Raw genomic sequence first — 25,975 nt, forward strand, 5'->3', positions numbered from 1 at the left:
TAGGCCATGTGCTGGCCCATACCTTTTTAAAAATTTGAGTGCCAACAATGGCAAAATAATTTTACTAGACACTCTCTATCTCGTTCTATCCAGTTCTCCTAATTATGTTTTTGCTTAGATTTACTCCGGTCCATGGACATAATGGAATACTGGTTGTATCGGAATTGTGCACTTGTCTATTATTTGTGACATTGTCTATTAATATTTTTTTATGATTAATCTATTTCTCGGCAATACATATTCACAACTTTTTATTGGTTCATCCGCAAAAAAAATTATTGGTTGATGCCTCTTGTACTCACACTGCATTTGTATTCGTAATTATAATGACATGGAAGGAACACAATTATTTGTATTTACAGATATAATGTCATGAAAACAGTGCAGACAAAAACTTTGTTTAATTTTTCCTTTTTCCAGATCAACTTACGAGCAGTGGCATGTGAGGGATGAAATTCATATCAAATGTCATACAAGGAACTTCAAAAAATTTGATGGCTTGTAAGGCATCACATATTGTTATCTTGAATTGTTCGAGGGTGTAAATTTGAATCATAATTTTATTTAGAGGGTCAAACGGAATAGTATTAAAATAATACTATCAGACCTATTATCAAAACTAAACTTTGCAGTCTCGTTAGCCACCATAGTGTCCCTCATGTTCATCTTCAATATCTTTATATCCACCATCAGCTTAGACACATTCAATGCATCCTTCTTTAAATCCATCAGAGTAGGCCTGTCAACATACTCCTTTCCAAACACAGAAGCCCCAAAAGAACTGTCAGTTTTCAAAATAACGGGCTTGTCAAGAGTGGTACCAATATACAGGCCGGATTGCTCTTAGTTTCGCTTCCTTGATGCTATGGCAAGCTCCAATGTAATCCCAAGAGGAGATGATAACTTGTGGGAATTATTGAGGAGAGTAAAAATAGGCTTCCTCCATTTAAATTGTGGAACTTAATAGGCGCATCCTCGGAAGAACCAAAACAAGAGGAATAACATTCTCAGCTGCGGGCCAAGTGACAGTATGGTCGCAGTGAAGCCTAGGTTGCTTTATCGAATTCTAGGGTGTGTTTTGTTTTGGGACAAGGTGGAACCAGGCGAAGACGGGACGATCCCAGATAGTGTTTAGGCCTCCTTTGGTTCATAGGGTAGGAAAACTATAGGAATAAAAAAGTCATAGAAAATAAGAGATGACATGCATCTCAAATCCTATAAGTAGTAATAGGAAAGGAGATGTCATTTGTTTTACATCATAAGATTTTTTCCATTGAGTCTAGGTTAATATTTATTTTCCTATGAAATGTGAAGGATATGAAGATTTCCTTCATAGGAATAGGATTTCATTCCTACAAACCGAAGAGTTCTATAGGAATTTCTTTTTTAAAAATCCTATCATATGAAATTCCTATAAAATTCCTTCAAGAGACATGACCGTCCTTGGAGAGATGAAGCAGGGATGGGATGAATCCTATATAACGTCAGCCCGTCTTGTAGGCATTTCATCGAGTATCATGCCTAAGCTCAACAGCTCGTCCAGCCCGTGCAATGGCGAGGTCAGGTCCTCCTGGCGACCAAGGCGCGTGGGCAGGGACGTAACAAGGTTGAACGCCGGCTCCTCGTCCGGGGCGGGCTCCAACGCGCGCCCCACCGGCCGGAGAGAGAGGACGCGATGAGGGCCACGACGAGGAGGTGGAGGCTGGCAACCTTGCCGCACGTGCTCTTGGCGCTGCCACGCCGCCATGCCTTGCCGCTGAACATCGCCAGCTCGATCGCCGATCCGGCTGCAGTCGCGTTTTGGGAAGGAGAGGAACACAGAGGACCAGCGTGACATCGCCCGCCCGGCCCACATGGCCGCGCCACCCTGCCTTGCCACACGCGCTCGACACAGCCACTCGCTTCTTGCTGAGCCGCTTGACACAGCCGAATTTCGGGGGCCCTGCTTGGGTTGTCCCACTCCATCTCGCCTCTGAATCAAACATCACGAAAAATGGAATGGGACCGTCCTGTCTCGTCGGGGGACATGACTCAAATCAAACACAGGCTAAGAACTGTGGACCAGCACGTCTACTCTAGTGCTGTTGAGGCAACAGAAATTTCTATCTGTTATTGGGCCACATCAGCACGTAGGACTTGTACGTAGGTCTAACATTGCTCATTCAGGAATAACATAAGGTTCAACTCAGCAAATTTGATTATGTGACAATGATTTAATAATGAGAGATGATTTAAGTAACATAACTAGTTACTCATACTATGAATAACATCACACATACCAACACAAGATAAGTCTATAAGCTAATAAATTAAGTTACTAATCTAAGTCACTCCCCACTATAAAGATAGTACTCCCTGTAGTGTCAAAAAGACTCTTATATTATGGGCACTTCTGCTTCGGTACACCCCCCTTAAACATAAGAACGGCTCAGATTAGCCCATTACCTCTTTATAAGTAAAGGCATGATGGTCATAATTTATAAACTCTTCATGTATATGCTGTTTTCTTTGACAAACACGTATACCCTGTACATGAACGGACGTGCACACCGTGCTCCTCCTCGTCCGGGGCGGGCTCCAACGCGCGCCCCACCGGCCGGAGAGAGAGGACGCGATGAGGGCCACGACGAGGAGGTGGAGGCTGGCAACCTTGCCGCACGTGCTCTTGGCGCTGCCACGCCGCCATGCCTTGCCGCTGAACATCGCCAGCTCGATCGCCGATCCGGCTGCAGTCGCATTTTGGGAAGGAGAGGAACACAGAGGACCAGCGTGACATCGCCCGCCCGGCCCACATGGCCGCGCCACCCTGCCTTGCCACACGCGCTCGACACAGCCACTCGCTTCTTGCTGAGCCGCTTGACACAGCCGAATTTCGGGGGCCCTGCTTGGGTCGTCCCACTCCATCTCGCCTCTGAATCAAACATCACGAAAAATGGAATGGGACCGTCCTGTCTCGTCGGGGGACATGACTCAAATCAAACACAGGCTAAGAACTGTGGACCAGCACGTCTACTCTAGTGCTGTTGAGGCAACAGAAATTTCTATCTGTTATTGGGCCACATCAGCACGTAGGACTTGTACGTAGGTCTAACATTGCTCATTCAGGAATAACATAAGGTTCAACTCAGCAAATTTGATTATGTGACAATGATTTAATAATGAGAGATGATTTAAGTAACATAACTAGTTACTCATACTATGAATAACATCACACATACCAACACAAGATAAGTCTATAAGCTAATAAATTAAGTTACTAATCTAAGTCACTCCCCACTATAAAGATAGTACTCCCTGTAGTGTCAAAAAGTCTCTTATATTATGGGCACTTCTGCTTCGGTACACCCCCCTTAAACATAAGAACGGCTCAGATTAGCCCATTACCTCTTTATAAGTAAAGGCATGATGGTCATAATTTATAAACTCTTCATGTATATGCTGTTTTTTTTTGACAAACACGTATACCCTGTACATGAACGGACGTGCACACCGTGCTCCTCCTCGTCCGGGGCGGGCTCCAACGCGCGCCCCACCGGCCGGAGAGAGAGGACGCGATGAGGGCCACGACGAGGAGGTGGAGGCTGGCAACCTTGCCGCACGTGCTCTTGGCGCTGCCACGCCGCCATGCCTTGCCGCTGAACATCGCCAGCTCGATCGCCGATCCGGCTGCAGTCGCGTTTTGGGAAGGAGAGGAACACAGAGGACCAGCGTGACATCGCCCGCCCGGCCCACATGGCCGCGCCACCCTGCCTTGCCACACGCGCTCGACACAGCCACTCGCTTCTTGCTGAGCCGCTTGACACAGCCGAATTTCGGGGGCCCTGCTTGGGTTGTCCCACTCCATCTCGCCTCTGAATCAAACATCACGAAAAATGGAATGGGACCGTCCTGTCTCGTCGGGGGACATGACTCAAATCAAACACAGGCTAAGAACTGTGGACCAGCACGTCTACTCTAGTGTTGTTGAGGCAACAGAAATTTCTATCTGTTATTGGGCCACATCAGCACGTAGGACTTGTACGTAGGTCTAACATTGCTCATTCAGGAATAACATAAGGTTCAACTCAGCAAATTTGATTATGTGACAATAATTTAATAATGAGAGATGATTTAAGTAACATAACTAGTTACTCATACTATGAATAACATCACACATACCAACACAAGATAAGTCTATAAGCTAATAAATTAAGTTACTAATCTAAGTCACTCCCCACTATAAAGATAGTACTCCCTGTAGTGTCAAAAACTCTCTTATATTATGGGCACTTCTGCTTCGGTACACCCCCCTTAAACATAAGAACGGCTCAGATTAGCCCATTACCTCTTTATAAGTAAAGGCATGATGGTCATAATTTATAAACTCTTCATGTATATGCTGTTTTTTTTTTGACAAACACGTATACGCTGTACATGAACGGACGTGCACACCCTGCCGCGGGCTGGCCCATTCAGCCTTCCTTTTTTATGAAAAGGCAAAAAATCATGCGTCCTGCAGTATTGATCCTAGGTCCTCCAGGAACTAGCACACCCGCACTAACCACCTCAGCAATAGGAATTCACGTGTTGTGTACATTTTTTAATACTTAAAATAGGATACTGGAAAAGCGGAACATTTTCTGTTGGGTATTTTCTTCTTGTTTTTTTTTCTTAAATGCGTGAAGTTTTTATAATTAGTGATTTTTTTTTCGAAAATGACGACAAAATTTCAAATTCTTGAATTTTTCTTCCAAATCAGTGAACTTTTTTTCCCCAAAATTGATCGGTTCTCTTCTCAAATTCGTGAACTATTTCGCAAATTGGCGATTTGTTTTTGAAAATTGTTGAACTTTTTTATAAAATTGATGAACTTTGTTTCTAAATCAATGTTTTTTTTCAAATTTGTGTTTTTTCCCAAATCAATGAACTTTCCTTCAAAATTGATAAACTTATTTTGATTTTTTGATGAACTTTTTTCAAAATCAATAAAAGAAAAGAAAAACAAAATAATATAAAAACCCATGTAAAAACTGAAGAAAAAACCAGCCCGGTTGAAAAGGAAAACCAAAGTCTTTTTTAGTGTTATATTTGACGCACTACAAAAGATGGAAAAAGAAAAACTTAGACCATGATCAACAGAGGTGTTCGAGTAGGCGAGGTGGCTCCATATAAGAGCATGTCGTTTCCCGACATGCTTGAAATGGCCCATATTTTTTTTTGATGCCTTGTATGACCAATTCAAGGCACCATGCCAAGTTGTTTTGCTTTTCCGCAAGTTTTGCATTTTTCAGAGTTTTCTCGGTAAAAAACGCCCGATAAATGGGCGGACATGTCACAACTTGCATACTGTGTTAGAAATCGTTCAAACCTGGCATGGATGACTACCATGGTCATGCCCACCAGGTTGGAAAGGTTGGGGTCATTTTAAGAATGTCCAAAAGTAGCCCATGTTTAATGGATGATGTTCGGGTTGGCTAGAAGACTCTACTTGAGGGTATATTGTTTCTCAACATCCTTCAAATGGCCTAATTTTTCCCACCTCCTTCTATGATTAAATCAAGGCACCATGTCAAGCTATTTAAGTTTTTGATAATTCTTGCATTTTTTAGAGTTTTCTCGGTGAAAACTGGCTTATAAATGCCCGGACGTGACACAACATGCATATGTTGTGGGAAATTCATTCAAACCTAACATGGAGCCTACCATGGGCATGCCAGCCTACTGGAAAAGGTTGGGATCATTTCATGCATGTCCAAAAATATATCATGTTCAACAGAGGATGTTCAGGTAAGCGAGAAGCGTCCATTTGAGGGCATGTTTTTGCGGCATCCATTAACTCACCCTAAATCTTTCCATGATCTTATATGATCGATTAAATGCACCATGCCAAGTTGTTTTGGTTTTCGACAAATTTGATCTTTTCTGGACTTCTCTCCGTTAAAAAAGGCAGCTAAATGATAGGATGTGTCGCAACTTGCATATTTTGTCGGAAATCGTTCAAACCTGGCATGGATCCTTACCATGGGCATGCCCCCTGCCTGCAAAAGTTTGGGTCATTTAAATTTTTTTCAAAACTAGACCATGTTCAATGAAGGGTGCACCCGGATGGGCATGCCCATGGTAGGCAACCATGCTAGGTTTAACAATTTCCGACACCATATGTAAGTTGCGACATGTTCGACTATTTTATCGGTCTTCTTTTACTAAGAAAACTCCAAAAAATGCAGAACTTGTTTAAAATTTTGGTCTTTTATAAAAAAACTGTTCGTGTTTTGACATTCTGAGCAAGTTTGAAAGGCATGAACATTTTTTTTTTGAAATTTATGTACAATTTTAAAAAAACAAATATTAGTCTTTTATGAACAAAACAGGAAAACTAGAAACCGTAACAAAAACCGTGCAAAAAAAACATAAACCAAAGAGTGAAGGTGCTGTGTTTTTTTTCTTGGCGTTGTGTCTCTCCAACAAGAAGAAGAAAACAAGATTAGTAAGCATATCAGATGTGGTAGCCCAGATGGATCCATTTTTGATGATTAAAACTAAAAAAGCTAAATGGCCTCATTAAAACTAAAAAAGCTAAATGGGCTGAGCCCATGTGGGAGGGCTGTTCGCTGGGTATTATACGAACCTACAACGTAGTAAGCCACGTACGGGCTGGTCGGGAGTGGAGACGACGATCACTGCTTGCAGGGCGGAAGCGGACTTCCACACAGCCCCTTGTTGTGCTGGAAGCAGGACTGGTCAAACCAGGCCATGTTGCCACCGGCGGGCACCACGCCGCCGAGGCGATTGTAACTCACGTTCAAATAATTCAGCATCATGTCGACCACCATTTCCGGGATTTCGCCGTAGATCTCGTTGTGGCTCAGCTCCAAGCTGTTGAGGCCCTCGGGCAGCTGCACGGCGGAGAGGTTGAAGCTGAACGCATTGTGCGACAGGTCCAGGTTCAGCAGCGGCTTGTTCGCGCCCAACAGGAACGAGGCTTCGCCCTGGAACCCGTTATACGACAGGTCGATGGTCCAGAAATTCACAGCGGCGAACTCGGCCGGGACGCCGCCGGTGAGCTTGTTGTGGGAGAGGTAGAGGTATGAGCCCTTCCTGAGGAGCTGAGGCGGTATCGTGCCCGTGAGGTGGTTATAGCCGAGGTCGAGGAAGTAGAGGTTGGGCATGTCCCCGAGCGACGCCGGGATTGGGCCCGTGAGCTTGTTGGAGGAGAGGCTGAGGTAGCCGCGCGCCGTGATCTCCGACAGGAACGACGGCACCGGGCCGGAGAATATTAAATAACTTCATCAGCTGATCCATACATCACAAAGCAATCCGCAAGACAGCTCGCGCCCAAGCCCATGCGCAAAGGCCTCGCTTCTGCCGTCCTGCTAGTCCCCTGGATGCTTTGGAAGCACCGCAACGACTGCGTCTTCAATCATGGCCGCCCCCTCATTGCTGACTTGCTCACAAAGATCAAGGAGGAGGCCACCCTTTGGGCTGCCGCTGGCGCGTTAGGGCTTAGAGCCATCATCCCACAAACCTAGGATGTCCATTGACTATCATCACCCCGAAATGTAACCGCCTCCCAGGAGGATTGTAACTATTAAACCCTCTTCTTTTTAATACAATGAAACGCAAGCTCTTTTGCATTTTCTCTAAAACAAGCTTAAAATTTGTCACCGCCTCCCCTGAAATGCATTATTTTTCCTCCCATAAAAGAGTGCAAACAGACACTGAGACACCGTCGAGAACGACAAGTGACATGTAAAGGCACTGATGGTTGGGCACGTTTTGCAGCTGAACTAGGCCTCACACTGACCGACTCGCTGGTGAAGTTCTCCCCCACCCACACCATACGGTGGTCTCTGGAGTATGACTCAAAAATCGTCTAGCAATTACGGTAAATACCTGAGAAATATATCAAGTATCTTCATCAGCTGATCCATAAATCACAGGTCAGATTCCATAAGAATTAGCTTGAAAAATATAATAAATATAATTAACAAACCAACACAGTGAATTAAGATGCTCTGAAGAAAGTACAGGGCAGGCATAAATGCCGTGAATTCACCAAACTGTTCAATTGTTTCCACCAATGATAGATAATATGGACTGGACTGCTGCGATCAGGCACATATTTCTTGAAGCAGGAGAAAAAATCATGCTGGCATAAAAAATTTGAAGCGGGAGAAAAAATCATGCTAGCATGAATGACCCGTTGCTCTTCTTTTATTTATATCTAACAAACTTAAATACGCGTCACACACAGATGCAAGATTTAACCCATATATGAGAGGAGAGTCATCACAGAGACTCAATACTAATTAATACTACGTATTAACATGACTAGTTTGGAGTGCCATGATATTGTTGTTCGAGTGAATTCCACTTTTTACCCCATATTTATACATTTGTGACACTAATTACCCCTTCGAGTGAAAATTCGTCTAGAATGCCCCTTTTGAAATCTTTGGACCCTTGTTTTTTGATGCGTGTCCATCAGGTAAGGTGTGAGGTGACGCCCTGTATCCAAAAACATGTCGACAGCCACAAGGAGTGGAACAGATAGGCAAGAGAAGCTTGGACAAGATCGCCAATGATGCCCTCCGATCCTTACAGTTTTTTGTACGAATCAATGACGCAACATGCCGATCCTATCGACCATAAACAAACAAAATGTAAAACTGGGGTAAAACCGTGTTAAAAGTCTCCAAAATCTGACATTTCGATAAAAGTTCCGCTAAATAGGGTAATATGTGTCACAAATGTACAACTACAAGGTAAAAAATGGAATTCACTCTTGTTGTTCCTGTGCTAATTTGAGCAGTGACTAGTGCTAAAGAACGAATCGATTGAGTGGAACAAGTGATCCGCCTATATAAATATTTGAACATTGCATGCGGTCCTACTACCCTGACCTTGAAAAGAAATACTTTCATGTCTTGGCACCAAAGTAATAAACTTTCATGTCTTGGCACCAAAGTAATAGCTCAACTTTTCTCTAACCATTATTATACTTCTCTCGATATATATACATAGAGGCATCCATCAGATCATAATACTCCCTCCGTCCCATAATATAAGATGTTTTTGCAATCTGTTTTAGCTTGCGAAAAATTGTGGGACAGAGGGAGTAGTTGGCATTTGCAGCAGCTAGTGGATAAAGAAGATAGTTTGATGGTGCAGGTAAGTATGGCATGTGCAAACACTTGTATGATGTACATGAACTGCTATTGTACAGAACATATTTGCATAGCACATACACCAATAAATAAGCATCAGTGGGCAGAACATCAAAAACTGAAATTCATACAACAAGAATCCCTAAGCAGAGATAAGAAAATCAGCTCATGTTCATTAAAGAACTAAACCACTGTACTGTATCACATCAACATGATCTGCTAATGTGCAGAACACATTTTCAACACACATACAACTTGGTAATATGCTGCTCACATGAGCACAACACACACACATGGGTTAGAGATGAACATAGACCACCTACATCAGAAGAGAATTGCTAGAGGCAAAGAGAGGAGGTCACCGTGGCTGTTTTTGTAGCCGATGCCGAACCCACCGCTGCCGCCATCGCACGGAAGCAGCAGCGCCAAGGTACCTGGCACGCTGAAGGTCTTTGTCGTCTGCATCGGTTCGGTGATGGTGTTGTACCAAACCGAATCCTGCCACACAAGGACAGGAGAAATAACAAGTTAATTTGACATATATGCTTGTCATTGAGAAGTACTCCCTCCGGCCCATAATATAAGATGTTTTTTGGCACTACTACACTAGTGTAAGAAAACGTCTTACATTATGGGATGGAGGGAGTAACAAATTAAGCAAGCTGAGGTTTCTTTGTTACTTATATAAGTGGTCCTAAAAGTGTTCCGGTAAATAAGCTAAGCAACATGTAGCAAGTTTATTTGATTGCTTTACGTTGATTACACACACCAGTAAAATTTGATTGCTTAGCTTTGCACACAACAAGATTTGATAGCTTTGCATCAGTTACAAACACAAATACACCGAAAACCGAGCAGTGGCACGGTAGGCAGGACAAGTGAGCATTCTTGCATCTGCATCAACTAAGTAACTCGCTAGGGTGGTTTGATTAGCAGCAGCAGAACACCTTCCAAACTTCTAATCTAATCCCTAATTAGATTCGATGTTCCAAACTTGTGAGCCACATGGGCACATACTGGAATATGCTCTAGCATGCTTGAATCAGAAAGAGCAAAAAGAAAGAAAGAAATTGCATTGAACAGGGAGAGGAGAGGGGAGGTGGACCTTCCAGGCTTCCATGGACGGGAGAGGTGTTAACAGGCCACGCAGAGAAGGAGCAAACCCTGAGCTTGCTGTGGGCGTCGTCCTGGTGGGGAAGGAGCGGACCACGAGCAGCATCCATTGCTTCGTCCTGCTCGCTCACACCTATAGAGATGAGAGCACAGTGAGAGTGAGCAGAGGAGAACTCCATGGACGAACACATTTGCAAAAGACATACACTTGGTAATTTCTTGCTCAAATGAGCACAACACACACACATGGACATGGGCAATCTTCTCACATCTAAAAACTGAAAGATAATGAATAGGTTGCAATCATGCATCTTAGTGGAACCAAGCAATAGAAAACAAGTTCAGTTGCATTGTGCCTTTTGATAGATGTACGGTTTGCATCAGAAACTATGCACGGAGCATCAAACCATGGAATTTCATCTGAGCTAAAAATAAATCCTACAGAGGCAAAACATGCTGGAAGAAAATTTGAACCCTAGCCCAACTCATGACTGACTTAAAGTTCCAAAGCTGCAAGAGGGCTTGAAGGTTGCACGCACATAACTGACTGTGCGTCTATATTATATTCAGTATAGAAGACAGGAAAGTTTGAACACCAACTGAAAACTGTTATAGCTCAAAGATTTGAAGGAAGTTAGATTCTCATAGCTCAGAACTGAGAAAATAATGACTAGGACCCACTGTATGTACCTAGTCACCGCAGCAGTTCAAGTATTTGTGACACCACGAGCTAGGGGGCCCTGCTTGGGTCGTCCCACTCCATCTCGCCTCTGAATCAAACACCACGAAAAATGGAATGGGACCGTCCTGTCTCGTCCGGGGACATGACTCAAACCAAACACAGGCTGAGAACTGTGGACCAGCACGTCTGCTGTAGTGCTGTTGAGGCAACAGAAATTTCTATCTGTTATTGGGCCACATCAGCACGTAGGACTTGTACGTAGGTCTAGCATTGCTCATTCAGGAGTAATATAAGGTTCAACTCAGCAAATTGCTTATGTGACAATGATTTAATAGTGACATGACTCAAACCAAACACAGGCTGAGAACTGTGGACCAGCACGTCTGCTGTAGTGCTGTTGAGGCAACAGAAATTTCTATCTGTTATTGGGCCACATCAGCACGTAGGACTTGTACGTAGGTCTAGCATTGCTCATTCAGGAGTAATATAAGGTTCAACTCAGCAAATTGCTTATGTGACAATGATTTAATAGTGAGAGATGATTTGAGTAACATAGCTAGTTACTCATACTATGAATAACATCACACATAAAAAAAAGGGCAACCTGGTGCATGTAGCTCCCGCTTGCGCAGGGTCCAGGGAAGGGTCCGACCACTTTGGGTCTATAGTACGCAGTCTTTCCCTACATTTCTGTAAGAGGCTGTTTCCAGGACTTGAACCCATGACCTCATGGTCACAAGGCAGTAGCTTTACCACTGCGCCAAGGCTCCCCTTCGAATAACATCACACATACCAACACAAAATAAGTCTATAAGCTAATAAATTAAGTTACTAATCTAAGTCCCTCCCCACTATAAAGGTAGTAACATAGACTAGTAACATATGCATGTTACTACTCTAAGTTACTCTCCACTATGAGTAGTCTAACAAGCAGCTGGCTAATCCAACTGATGAAAACACGCAGTAAACAGTAGTAGAAAAAGCCACAGGGATGCTATCCTTTATTTCTTATATGATAATAAAGTTGTAATTATCCATCCATCAGATTACAGCCGGACGTACGGGTTGGTCGAGAGTGGAGACGACGACCACTGCTTGCAGGGTGGAAGTGGACTTCCACACAGCCCCTTGTTGTGCTGGAAGCAGGACTGATCAAACCAGGCCATGTTGCCACCGGCGGGCACCACGCCGCTGAGGCTTATAGCTCACGTTCAAATAATTCAGCATCATGTCCACCACCATCTCTGGGATGTCGCCGTAGATGTCGATGTTGAAGGAAATATGCCCTAGAGGCAATAATAAAGTTATTATTTATTTCCTTATATCATGATAAATGTTTATTATTCATGCTAGAATTGTATTAACCGGAAACATAATACATGTGTGAATACATAGACAAACAGAGTGTCACTAGTATGCCTCTACTTGACTAGCTCGTTAATCAAAGATGGTTATGTTTCCTAAACCATGAACAAAGTGTTGTTATTTGATTAACAAGGTCACATCATTAGTTGAATGATCTGATTGACATGACCCATTCCATTAGCTTAGCACCCGATCGTTTAGTATGTTGCTATTGCTTTCTTCATGACTTATACATGTTCCTATGACTATGAGATTATGCAACTCCCGTTTGCCGGAGGAACACTTTGGGTGCTACCAAACGTCACAACGTAACTGGGTGATTATAAAGGAGCATTACAGGTGTCTCCAAAGGTAGATGTTGGGTTGGCGTATTTCGAGATTAGGATTTGTCACTCCGATTGTCGGAGAGGTATCTCTGGGCCCTCTCGGTAATGCACATCACATAAGCCTTGCAAGCATTGCAACTAATGAGTTAGTTGCGGGATGATGTATTACAGAACGAGTAAAGAGACTTGCCGGTAACGAGATTGAACTAGGTATTGGATACCGACGATCGAATCTAGGGCAAGTAACATACCGATGACAAAGGGAACAACGTATGTTGTTATGCGGTCTGACCGATAAAGATCTTCGTAGAATATGTAGGAGCCAATATGGGCATCCAGGTCCCGCTATTGGTTATTGACCGGAGACGTGTCTCGGTCATGTCTACATTGTTCTCGAACCCGTAGGGTCCGCACGCTTAAGGTTACGATGACAGTTATATTATGAGTTTATGCATTTTGATGTACCGAAGGTTGTTCGGAGTCCCGGATGTGATCACGGACATGACGAGGAGTCTCGAAATGGTCGAGACGTAAAGATTGATATATTGGAAGCCTATGTTTGGATATCGGAAGTGTTCCGGGTGAAATCGGGATTTTACCGGAGTACCGGGAGGTTACCGGAACCCCCCGGGAGCTATATGGGCCTTAGTGGGCTTTAGTGGAAAGGAGAAAGGGGCAGCCCAAGGTGGCTGTGCGCCTCCCCCCTTCCCCTAGTCCTATTAGGACTAGGAGAGGTGGTCGGGCCCCTCTCTCTCTTTCCCCCCTCAAGGAATCCTATTCCAACTAGGATTGGGGGGGAATCCTACTCCCTCTCCTGGCGCGCCCTCCCTTGGCCGGCCAGCCTCCCCCCCCCCTCTAGGTCTTTATATACAGAGGTAGGGCACCCCAAAGAACACACAAGTTGATCCACGTGATCTATTCCTTAGCCGTGTGCGGCGCCCCCAGCCACCATAGTCCTCGATAATACTGTAGCGGAGTTTAGGCGAAGCCCTGCTGCTGTAGTACATCAAGATCGTCACCACGCCGTCGTGCTGACGGAACTCTTCCCTGACACTTTGCTGGATCGGAGTCCGGGGATCGTCATCGAGCTGAACGTGTGCTCGAACTCGGAGGTGCCGTAGTTTCGGTGCTTGATCGGTTGGATCGTGAAGACGTACGACTACTTCCTCTACGTTGTGTCAACGCTTCCGCAGTCGGTCTACGTGGGTACGTAGACAACACTCTCCCCTCTCGTTGCTATGCATCACCATGATCTTGCGTGTGCGTAGGAAATTTTTTAAAATTACTACGAAACCCAACAGTGGCATCCGAGCCTAGGTTATTTATGTTGATGTTATATGCACGAGTAGAACACAAGTGAGTTGTGGGCGATATAAGTTATACTGCCTACCAGCATGTCATACTTTGGTTCGGCGGCATTGTTGGACGAGACGACCCGGACCAACATTACGCGTACGCTTATGCGAGACCGGTTCCCCCGACGTGCTTTGCACATAGGTGGCTTGCGGGCGACTGTCTCTCCAACTTTAGTTGAACCAAGTGTGGTTACGCCCGGTCCTTGCGAAGGTTAAAACAAAGTCTATTTGACAAACTATCGGTGTGGTTTTGATGCGTAGGTGAGATTGGTTCTTGCTTAAGCCCGTAGCAGCCACGTAAAACTTGCAACAACAAAGTAGAGGACGTCTAACTTGTTTTTGCAGGGCATGTTGTGATGTGATATGGTCAAGGCATGATGCTGAATTTTATTGTATGAGATGATCATGTTTTGTAACCGAGTTATCGGCAACTGGCAGGAGCCATATGGTTGTCGCTTTATTGTATGCAATGCAATCACGATGTAATGCTTTACTTTATTACTAAACGGTAGTGATAGTCGTGGAAGCATAAGATTGGCGAGACGACAACGATGCTACGATGGAGATCAAGGTGTCGCGCCGGTGACGATGATGATCATGACGGTGCTTCGGAGATGGAGATCACAAGCACAAGATGATGATGGCCATATCATATCACTTATATTGATTGCATGTTATGTTTATCTTTTTATGCATCTTATCTTGCTTTGATTGATGGTAGCATTATAAGATGATCTCTCACTAAATTATCAAGAAGTGTTCTCCCTGAGTATGCACCGTTGCCAAAGTTCGTCGTGCCCAGACACCACGTGATGATCGGGTGTGATAAGCTCTACGTCCATCTACAACGGGTGCAAGACAGTTTTGCACACGTAGAATACTCAGGTTAAACTTGACGAGCCTAGCATATGCAGATATGGCCTCGGAACACAGAGACCGAAAGGTCGAGCGTGAATCATATAGTAGATATGATCAACATAACGATGTTCACCATTGAAAACTACTCCATCTCACGTGATGATCGGTTATGGTTTAGTTGATTTGGATCACGTGATCACTTAGAAGATTAGAGGGATGTCTATCTAAGTGGGAGTTCTTAAGTAATATGATTAATTGAACTTTAATTTATCATGAACTTAGTCCTGGTAGTATTAGCATATATATGTTGTAGATCAATAGCTCGCGTTGTTGCTTTCATATGTTTATTTTGATATGTTCCTAGAGAAAATTGTGTTGAAAGATGTTAGTAGCAATGATGCGGATTGGATCCGTGATCTGAGGTTTATCCTCATTGCTGCACAGAAGAATTATGTCCTTGATGCACCGCTAGGTAACAGACCTATTGCAGGAGCAGATGCAGACGTTATGAACGTTTGGCTAGCTCAATATGATGACTACTTGATAGTTTAGTGCACCATGCTTAACGGCTTAGAATCGGGACTTCAAAGACGTTTTGAACGTCATGGACCATATGAGATGTTCCAGAAGTTGAAGTTAATATTTCAAGCAAATACCTGAGTTGAGAGATATGAAGTCTCCAACAAGTTCTATAGCTAAAAGATGGAGGAGAATCGCTCAACTAGTGAGCATGTGCTCAGATTGTCTGGGTACCACAATCGCTTGAATCAAGTGGGAGTTAATCTTCCAGATAAGATAGTGATTGACAGAATTCTCTAGTCACCATCACCAAGTTAGTAGAACTTAGTGATGAACTATAATATGCAAGGGATAACAGAAACAACTCCCAAGCTCTTCGTGATGCTGAAATCAAACGAAGGTAGAAATCAAAGAAAACATCAAGTGTTGATGGTTGACAAGATCACTAGTTTCAAGAAAAGGGCAGAGGGAAGAAGGAGAACTTCAAGAAGAACAGCAAGCAAGTTGCTGCTCAAGTGAAGAAGTCCAAATCTGATCCTAAGCCTGAGACTAAGTGCTTCTACTGCAAAGGGATTGGTCACTGGAAGCGGAACTACCCCAAGTGATTGGCGGATAAGAAGGATGGCAAAGTGAACATAAGTATATTTGATATACATGTTATTGATGTGTACTTTACTAGTGTTTATAGCAAACCCTCAGTATTTGATACTAGTTCAGTTGCTAAAGATTAGTAACTCGAAATGGGAGTTGCAGAATAAACAGAGACTAGTTAAGAGTGAAGTGACGATGTGTGTTGGAAATGGTTCCAAGATTGATATGATCATCATCGCACACTCCCTATAATTTCAGGATTAGTGTTGAACCTAAATAAGTGTTATTTGGTGTTTGCGTTGAGCATGAATATGATTTGATCATGTTTATTGTAATACGGTTATTCATTTAAGTAAGAGAATAAATTGTTGTTCTGTTTACATGAATAAAACCTTGGTTACACACCCAATGAAAATAGTTCATTGGATCTCAATCGTAGTGATACACATAATCATAATATTGAAACCAAAAGATGCAAAGTTAATAATGATAGTGCAACTTATTTGTGGCACTGCCATTTAGGTCATATTGGTGTAAAGCGCATGAAGAAACTCCATGTTGATGCAATTTTGGAATCACTTGATTATGAATCACTTGATGCTTGCGAACCATGCCTCATGGGCAAGATGACTAAGACTCCGTTCTCCGGAGCGAGCAACAGACTTATTGGAAATAATACATACTGATGTATGCGGTCCGATGAGTGTTAAGGCTCACGACAAATATCGTTATTTTCTGAACTTCACAGATGATTTGAGCAGATATGGGTATATCTACTTGATGAAACATAAGTCTGGAACATTTGAAAAGTTCAAAGAATTTCAGAGTGAAGTGGAAAATCATCGTGACAAGAAAATAAAGTTTCTACGATCTGATTGGAGAGACAAATATTTGAGTTACGAGTTTGGTCTTTAGTTAAAACAATGTGAAATAGTTTCACTACTCACGCCACCTGGAACACCACAGCATAATGGTGTGTCCGAACATCATAACCGTACTTTATTAGATATGGTGCGATCTATGATGTCTCATACCGATCTACCACTATCGTATTGGGGTTATGCATTAAAGACAGCTGCATTCACGTTTAAAAGGGCACCATCTAAGTCCGTTGAGACGACACAATCTGAACTGTGGTTTGGCAAGAAACCAAAGTTGTCGTTTCTTAAAGTTTGAGACTGCGATGCTTATGTGAAAAAGTTTCAACATGATAAGCTCGAACCCAAATCGGAGAAGTAAATCTTCATAGGATATCCAAAGGAAACTATTGGATACACCTTCTATCACAGATCCGAAGGCAAGACTTTTGTTGCTAAATTCGGAAACTTTCTAGAGAAGGAGTTTCTCTCGAAAGAAGTGAGTGGGAGGAAAGTAAAAAAACTTGATAAGGTAATTATACCTTCTCCCTTATTGGAAAGTAGTTCATCACAGAAATCTGTTCCTGTGACTACTACACCAATTAGTGAGGAAGCTAATGATGATGATCATGTAACTTCAGATCAAGTTACTACCGAATCTCGCAGGTAAACCAGAGTGAGATCCGCACCAGAGTGGTACGGTAATCCTGTTCTAGAGGTCATGTTACTTGAACATGACGAATCTACGAACTATGAGGAAGTGATGATGAGCCCAGATTCCGCAAAATGGCTTGAAGCCATGAAATCTGAGATGGGATCCATGTATGAGAACAAAGTATGGACTTTGGTTGACTTGCCCGATGATCGGCAAGCAATTGAGAATAAATGGATCTTCAAGAGGAAGACGGACACTGATAGTAGTGTTACTATCTATAAAGCTAGAATTGTCGCAAAAGGTTTTCGACAAGTTCAAAGTGTTGACTACGATGAGAGTTTCTCACTCGTATCTATGCTAGAGTCTGTCCGAATCATGTTAGTAATTGCCGCATTTTATGAAATCTGGCAAATGGATAAACAAAACTGCATTCCTTAATGGATTTGTTAAAGAAGAGTTGTATATGATGCAACCAGAAGGTTTTGTCTATCCGAAAGGTGCTAACAAAATGTGCAAGCTCCAGCGATCCATCTGTGGACTGGTGCAAGCATCTCGGAGTTGGAATATACGCTTTGATGAGTTGATCAAAGCATATAGTTTCATACAGACTTGCGGTGAAGCCTGTATTTACAAGAAAGTGAGTGGGAGCAATACAGCATTTCTGATAAGTATATGTGAATGACATATTGTTGATCGGAAATAATGTAGAATTATTCTGTAAAGCATAAAGGAGTGTTTAAAAGGAATTTTTCAAAGAAAGACTTCGGTGAAGCTGCTTACATATTGAGCTCCAAGATCTATAGAGATAGATCAAAATGCTTGATAAGGTTTTTCAATGAGTACATACCTTGACAAGATTTTGAAGTAGTTCAAAATGGAACAGTCAAAGAAAAAGTTTCTTGCTTGTGTTACAAGGTGTGAAGTTGAGTAAGACTCAAAGCCCGACCACGGCAGAAGATAGAAAGAGAATGAAAGTCATTCCCTATGCCTCAGCCATAGGTTCTATAAAGTATGCCATGCTGTGTACCAGATCTATTGTATACCCTACACTGTGTTAAGCAAGGGAGTACAATAGTGATCTAAGAGTAGATCACTGGACAGCGGTCAAAATTATCCTTAGTGGAATAAGGAAATATTTCTCAATTATGGAGGTGACAAAAAGGTTCGTCGTAAAAAGTTACGTCGATGCAAGTTTTGACACAGATCTGGATGACTCTAAGTCTCGATCTAGATACATATTGAAAGTGGGAGCAATAAGCTAGAGTAGCTCCGTGCAGAGCATTGTTGACATAGAATTTTGCAAAATACATACGGATCTGAATATGGCAGGCCCGTCGACTAAATTTCTCTCACAAGCAAAACATGATCACTCTTTGGGTGTTAATCACATAGCGATGTGAACTAGATTATTGAATCTAGTAAACCCTTTGGGTGTTAGTCACATGGAGATGTGAACCAATCACATAAAGATGTGAACTATTGGTGTTAATCACATAGCGATGTGAACTAGATTATTGACTCTAGTGCAAGTGGGAGACTGAAGGAAATATGCCCTAGAGGCAATAATAAAGTTATTATTTATTTCCTTATATCATGATAAATGTTTATTATTCATGCTAGAATTGTATTAACCGGAAACATAATACATGTGTGAATACATAGACAAACAGAGTGTCACTAGTATGCCTCTACTTGACTAGCTCGTTAATCAAAGATGGTTATGTTTCCTAAACCATGAACAAAGTGTTGTTATTTGATTAACAAGGTCACATCATTAGTTGAATGATCTGATTGACATGACCCATTCCATTAGCTTAGCACCCGATCGTTTAGTATGTTGCTATTGCTTTCTTCATGACTTATACATGTTCCTATGACTATGAGATTATGCAACTCCCGTTTGCCGGAGGAACACTTTGGGTGCTACCAAACGTCACAACGTAACTGGGTGATTATAAAGGAGCATTACAGGTGTCTCCAAAGGTAGATGTTGGGTTGGCGTATTTCGAGATTAGGATTTGTCACTCCGATTGTCGGAGAGGTATCTCTGGGCCCTCTCGGTAATGCACATCACATAAGCCTTGCAAGCATTGCAACTAATGAGTTAGTTGCGGGATGATGTATTACAGAACGAGTAAAGAGACTTGCCGGTAACGATATTGAACTAGGTATTGGATACCGACGATCAAATCTAGGGCAAGTAACATACCGATGACAAAAGGAACAACGTATGTTGTTATGCGGTCTGACCGATAAAGATCTTCGTAGAATATGTAGGAGCCAATATGGGCATCCAGGTCCCGCTATTGGTTATTGACCGGAGACGTGTCTCGGTCATGTCTACATTGTTCTCGAACCCGTAGGGTCCGCACGCTTAAGGTTACGATGACAGTTATATTATGAGTTTATGCATTTTGATGTACCGAAGGTTGTTTGGAGTCCCGGATGTGATCAGGGACATGACGAGGAGTCTCGAAATGGTCAAGACGTAAAGATTGATATATTGGAAGCCTATGTTTGGATATCGGAAGTGTTCCGGGTGAAATCGGAATTTTACCGGAGTACCGGGAGGTTACCGGAACCCCCCGGGAGCTATATGGGCCTTAGTGGGCTTTAGTGGAAAGGAGAAAGGGGCAGCCCAAGGTGGCTGTGCGCCTCCCCCCTTCCCCTAGTCCTATTAGGACTAGGAGAGGTGGCCGGCCCCCCCTCTCTCTTTCCCCCCTCAAGGCATCCTATTCCAACTAGGATTGGGGGGGAATCCTACTTCCAGAGGGAGTAGGACCCTCCTGGCGCGCCCTCCCTTGGCCGGCCAGCCTCCCCCCTCTAGTCCTTTATATACAGAGGCAGGGCACCCCAAAGAACACACAAGTTGATCCACGTGATCTATTCCTTAGCCGTGTGCGGCGCCCCCAGCCACCATAGTCCTCGATAATACTGTAGCGGAGTTTAGGCGAAGCCCTGCTGCTATAGTACATCAAGATCGTCACCACGCCGTCGTGCTGACGGAACTCTTCCCCGACACTTTGCTGGATCGGAGTCCGAGGATCGTCATCGAGCTGAACGTGTGCTCGAACTCGAAGGTGTCGTAGTTTCGGTGCTTGATCGGTTGGATCGTGAAGACATACGACTACTTCCTCTATGTTGTGTCAATGCTTCCGCAGTCGGTCTACGTGGGTACGTAGACAACACTCTCCCCTCTCGTTGCTATGCATCACCATGATCTTGCGTGTGCGTAGGAAATTTTTTGAAATTACTACGAAACCCAACAGTTGTGGCTCAGCTCCAAGCTGTTGAGGCCCTCGGGCAGCTGCACGGCGGACAGGTTGAAGCTGAAGGCATTGTGCGACAGGTCCAGGTTCAGCAGGGGCTTGTTCGCGCCCAACAGGAACGAGGCGTCGCCCTTGAACCCGTTATACGACAGGTCGATGGTCCAGAAATTCACGGGGGCGAACTCGGCCGGGACGCTGCCGGTGAGCTTGTTGTGGGAGAGGTAGACGTATGAGCCCTTCCTGAGGAGCTGAGGCGGTATCGTGCCCGTGAGGCGGTTATAGCCGAGGTCGAGGAAGTAGAGGTTGGGCATGTCCCCGAGCGACGCCGGGATTGGGCCCGTGAGCTTGTTGAAGGAGAGGCTGAGGTAGCTGAGCGCCGTGATCTCGGACAGGAACAACGACACCGGGCCGGAGATGCCCATGGAGATGATGTCGAGGAAGCTGAGGGTGGCTTTGAGGCGGGTGAGGTAGCGCGGGATGGTGCCATTCACGCCGGGCATGTAGTTCAGCACGAGCTGCTGCAGCGCGGTGAGCCGGGCGATGGCGGCGCTGGGCAACGGGCCGGCGAGGCTGGCGTCGTTCACCAAGGACACGCCGACGATGCGGCGCGTGGTGTAGGGGGAGGCGGAGCCGTCGCAGGAGACGTTGGCCCACTCGCAGCACGGGGTGGCGGGCGTCCATGAGTTGAAGTAGGAGGCGTTGCCGAAGGCGGATTTGATGGCCAACAGCGCCGCCTTGTTGCCGGGGTGGCACTCGTTATTCGCCCGTGCCGCTGCGGCTGCGGCGAGGAGCACCACGACGACCAGGGTGTCGCAGTGCTCCATGAGTGATGAGGCGCCCATCTTGTCTTAATTTGTGAGTGCGTCTCCAGCCGCGCTCCCAGAAAGGCCTCCCCAGGCAATTTTCTCGCGTCGGCGCCGAAAAAACGGTCCAGTCGCGTCCCAGAAGCCTGATTTTCGCCGGCCTGGGCCGAAAACAGCGCCGGCGGACCCAGGCCGAACCCGGCGTGCTGGTGGGCGCCCGGGGGCGCCAGGGCGAGCTGTTTTGGCGCGAAAAAGCCGCGGGCCAGCCGCGTCAGCGACACGGCGCCTCGTCTTCCCCCAACGACCTCGGTTCCCGCGGGGAATCATGTTGGAAATATGCCCTAGAGGCAATAATAAAAGTATTATTATTATATTTCCTTGTTCATGATAATTGTCTTTTATTCATGCTATAACTGTATTATCCGGAACTCGTAATACACGTGTGAATACATAGACCACAATATGTCCCTAGTGAGCCTCTAGTTGACTAGCTCGTTGTGATCAACAGATAGTCATGGTTTCCTGGCTATGGACATTGGATATCGTTGATAACGGGATCACATCATTAGGAGAATGATGTGATGGACAAGACCCAATCCTAAGCATAGCACAAAGATCGTGTAGTTCGTTTGCTAGAGCTTTGCCAATGTCAAGTATCTCTTCCTTTGACCATGAGATCGTGTAACTCCTGGATACCGTAGGAGTGCTTTGGGTGTATCAAACGTCACAACGTAACTGGGTGACTATAAAGGTGCACTACAGGTATCTCCGAAAGTATCTATTGTTTTATGTGGATCGAGACTGGGATTTGTCACTCCGTGTAAACGGAGAGGTATCTCTGGGCCCACTCGGTAGGACATCATCATATGCGCAATGTGACCAAGGAGTTGATCACGGGATGATGTGTTACGGGACGAGTAAAGTGACTTGGCGGTAACGAGATTGAACAAGGTATTGGTATACCGACGATCGAATCTCGGGCAAGTAAAATACCGATAGACAAAGGGAATTGTATACGGGATTGATTGAGTCCTTGACATCGTGGTTCATCCGATGAGATCATCGTGGAACATGTGGTAGCCAACATGGGTATCCAGATCCCGCTGTTGGTTATTGACCGGAGAACGTCTCGGTCATGTCTGCATGTCTCCCGAACCCGTAGGGTCTACACACTTAAGGTTCGATGACGCTAGGGTTATAAAGGAAGCTTGTATGTGGTTACCGAATGTTGTTCGGAGTCCCGGATGAGATCCCGGACGTCACGAGGAGTTCCGGAATGGTCCGGAGGTAAAGATTTATATATAGGAAGTCCTGTTTCGGCCATCGGGACAAGTTTCGGGGTCATCGGTATTGTACCGGGACCACCGGAAGGGTCCCGGGGGCCCACCGGGTGGGGCCACCTGCCCCGGGGGGCCACATGGGCTGTAGGGGGTGCGCCTTGGCCTACATGGGCCAAGGGCACCAGCCCCAAGAGGCCCATGCGCCTAGGGAACCCTAGAGGGAAGAGTCCTCAAGGGGGAAGGCACCTCCGAGGTGCCTTGGGGAGGATGGACTCCTCCCCCCCTCTTGGCCGCCGCACCAGATGCCATCTGGAGGCTGGCCGCCGCCCCTTGGGGTGGGAAACCCTAAAGGGGGGCGCAGCCCTCCCCTCCCCCTATATATATTGAGGCATGGGGCTGCCCATAACACATGATTTGATCTCTCGTTGGTGCAGCCCTGCCCCTCTCCCTCCTCCTCTTCTCCCATGGTGCTTGGCGAAGCCCTGCGGGATTGCCACGCTCCTCCACCACCACCACGCCGTTGTGCTGCTGTTGGATGGAGTCTTCCTCAACCTCTCCCTCTCTCCTTGCTGGATCAAGGCGTGGGAGACGTCACCGGGCTGTACGTGTGTTGAACGCGGAGGTGCCGTCCGTTCGGCACTTGATCATCGGTGATCTGAATCACGACGAGTACGACTCCATCAACCCCGTTCACTTGAACGCTTCCGCTTAGCAATCTACAAGGGTATGTAGATGCACTCTCCTTCTACTCATTGCTGGTCTCTCCATAGATAGATCTTGGTGACGCGTAGGAAAATTTTGAATTTCTGCTACGTTCCCCAACAGTGGCATCATGAGCTAGGTCTATTGCGTAGATTCTTTGCACGAGTAGAACACAAAGTAGTTGTGGGCGTTGATGTTGTTCAATATGCTTACCGTTACTAGTCCAATCTTGTTTCGACGGTATTGTGGGATGAAGCGGCCCGGACCGACCTTACACGTACTCTTACGTGAGACAGGTTCCACCGATTGACATGCACTTGGTGCATAAGGTGGCTAGCGGGTGCCAGTCTCTCCCACTTTAGTCGGAACGGATTCGATGAAAAGGGTCCTTATGAAGGGTAAATAGCAATTGGCATATCACGTTGTGGTCTTGCGTAGGTAAGAAACGTTCTTGCTAGAAACCCATAGCAGCCACGTAAAACATGCAACAACAATTAGAGGACGTCTAACTTGTTTTTGCAGGGTATGTTATGTGATGTGATATGGCCAAGAAGAATGTGATGAATGATATGTGATGTATGAGATTGATCATGTTCTTGTAATAGGATTCACGACTTGCATGTCGATGAGTATGACAACCGGCAGGAGCCATAGGAGTTGTCTTTATTTATTGTATGACCTGCGTGTCATTGAAGAACGCCATGTAAACTACTTTACTTTATTGCTAAACGCGTTAGTCATAGAAGTAGAAGTAGTCGTTGGCGTGACAACTTCATGAAGACACGATGATGGAGATCATGATGATGGAGATCATGGTGTCATGCCGGTGACGATGATGATCATGGAGCCCCGAAGATGAAGATCAAAAGGAGCAAAATGATATTGGCCATATCATGTCACTATTTGATTGCATGTGATGTTTATCATGTTTATGCATCTTGTTTACTTAGAACGACAGTAGTAAATAAGATGATCCCTTACAAAATTTCAAGAAGTGTTCTCCCCTAACTGTGCACCGTTGCTACAGTTCGTCGCTTCTAAGCACCACGTGATGATCGGGTGTGATGGATTCTTACGTTCACATACAACGGGTGTAAGACAGTTTTACACAGCGAAAACACTTAGGGTTAACTTGACGAGACTAGCATGTGCAGACATGGCCTCGTAACACGGAGACCGAAAGGTCGAGCATGAGTCGTATAGTAGATACGATCAACATGAAGATGTTCACCGATGTTAACTAGTCCGTCTCACGTGATGATCGGACACGGGCTAGTTGACTCGGATCATGTAATCACTTAGATGACTAGAGGGATGTCTATCTGAGTGGGAGTTCATAAGATGAACTTAATTATCTTGAACATAGTCAAAAGACCTTTTGCAAATTATGTCGTAGCTCGCGCTTTAGTTCTACTGTTTTAGACATGTTCCTAGAGAAAATATAGTTGAAAGTTGATAGTAGCAATTATGCGGACAGTAAAAAGCTTATGTCCTTAATGCACCGCTCAGTGTGCTGAACCCCGACGTCGTTTGTCGATGTTGCGAACATCGGACATACACGTTTTGATAACTACGTGATAGTTCAATTAAATGGTTTAAGTAGAGGCACCAAAGACGTTTTCGAAACGTCGTGGAACATATGAGATGTTTCGAGGGCTGAAATTGGGATTTCAGGCTCGTGCCCATGTCAAGAGGTATAAGACCTCCGACGATTATCTTAGCCTGCAAACTAAGGAGAGAAGCTCAATTGTTGAGCTTGTGCTCAGATTGTCTGAGTGCAACAATCACTTGAATCGAGTGGGAGTTGATCTTCCAGATGAGATAGTGATGTTTCCCCAAAGTCATTGCCACCAAGCTGCTAGAGCTTCGTGATGAACTATAACATATCAGGGATAGATATGATGATCCTTGAAATATTCGTGATGTTTGACACCGCGAAAGTAGAAATTAAGAAGGGCAAGGGAACAAAGGGATACTTCATGAAACGGCAAATCAGCTGCTGCTCTAGTGAAGAAACCCAAGGTTGAACCCAAACCCGAGACTAACTGCTTCTGTAATAAGGGGAACAACCACTGGAGCAGCATTACCCTAGATACTTGGTAGATGAGAAGGCTGGCAAGGTCGATAGAAGTATATTGGATATACATTATGTTAATGTGTACTTTACTAGTACTCCTAGTAGCACCAGGGTATTGGATACCGGTTCGGTTGCTAATTGTTAGTAACTCGAAATAAAAGCTACGGAATAAACGGAGACTAGCTAAAGGTGAGCTGACGATATATGTTGGAAGTGTTTCCAAGGTTGATATGATCAAGCATCGCACGCTCCCTCTACCACCGAGATTGGTGTTTGCGTTGAGCATAGACATGATTGGATTATGTCTATCGCAATACGGTTATTCATTTAAGGAGAATAATGGTTACTCTATTTTTGAATAATACCTTCAATGGTCT

The 25,975-nt window shown here is 44.7% G+C and overlaps 2 protein-coding genes across 2 annotated transcripts; both read right to left on the bottom strand.

Annotated features, from left to right (window-relative positions):
* Positions 1–6,656: 6,656 nt before the first annotated feature.
* Positions 6,657–7,898, bottom strand: LOC119358171 (polygalacturonase inhibitor-like). The gene is made up of 2 exons (XM_037624843.1): positions 7,873–7,898; positions 6,657–7,263 (listed from the first exon to the last, which is right to left on the bottom strand). Exons 1-2 carry the CDS (start codon positions 7,896–7,898, stop codon positions 6,657–6,659), a joined length of 633 nt encoding a protein of 210 aa, XP_037480740.1.
* Positions 7,899–12,093: 4,195 nt separating this feature from the next.
* LOC119352024 (polygalacturonase inhibitor-like) lies at positions 12,094–21,578 on the bottom strand. Its single transcript, XM_037618776.1, has 2 exons — positions 20,735–21,578; positions 12,094–12,227 (listed from the first exon to the last, which is right to left on the bottom strand). The coding sequence occupies exons 1-2, from the start codon at positions 21,576–21,578 to the stop codon at positions 12,094–12,096; spliced, it is 978 nt and encodes a 325-aa protein (XP_037474673.1).
* Between the last annotated feature and the right edge of the window lie 4,397 nt (positions 21,579–25,975).

This window comes from Triticum dicoccoides, chromosome 2A (assembly GCF_002162155.2).
Source record: "Triticum dicoccoides isolate Atlit2015 ecotype Zavitan chromosome 2A, WEW_v2.0, whole genome shotgun sequence".
NCBI classification, from domain to species: Eukaryota; Viridiplantae; Streptophyta; class Magnoliopsida; order Poales; family Poaceae; genus Triticum; species Triticum dicoccoides.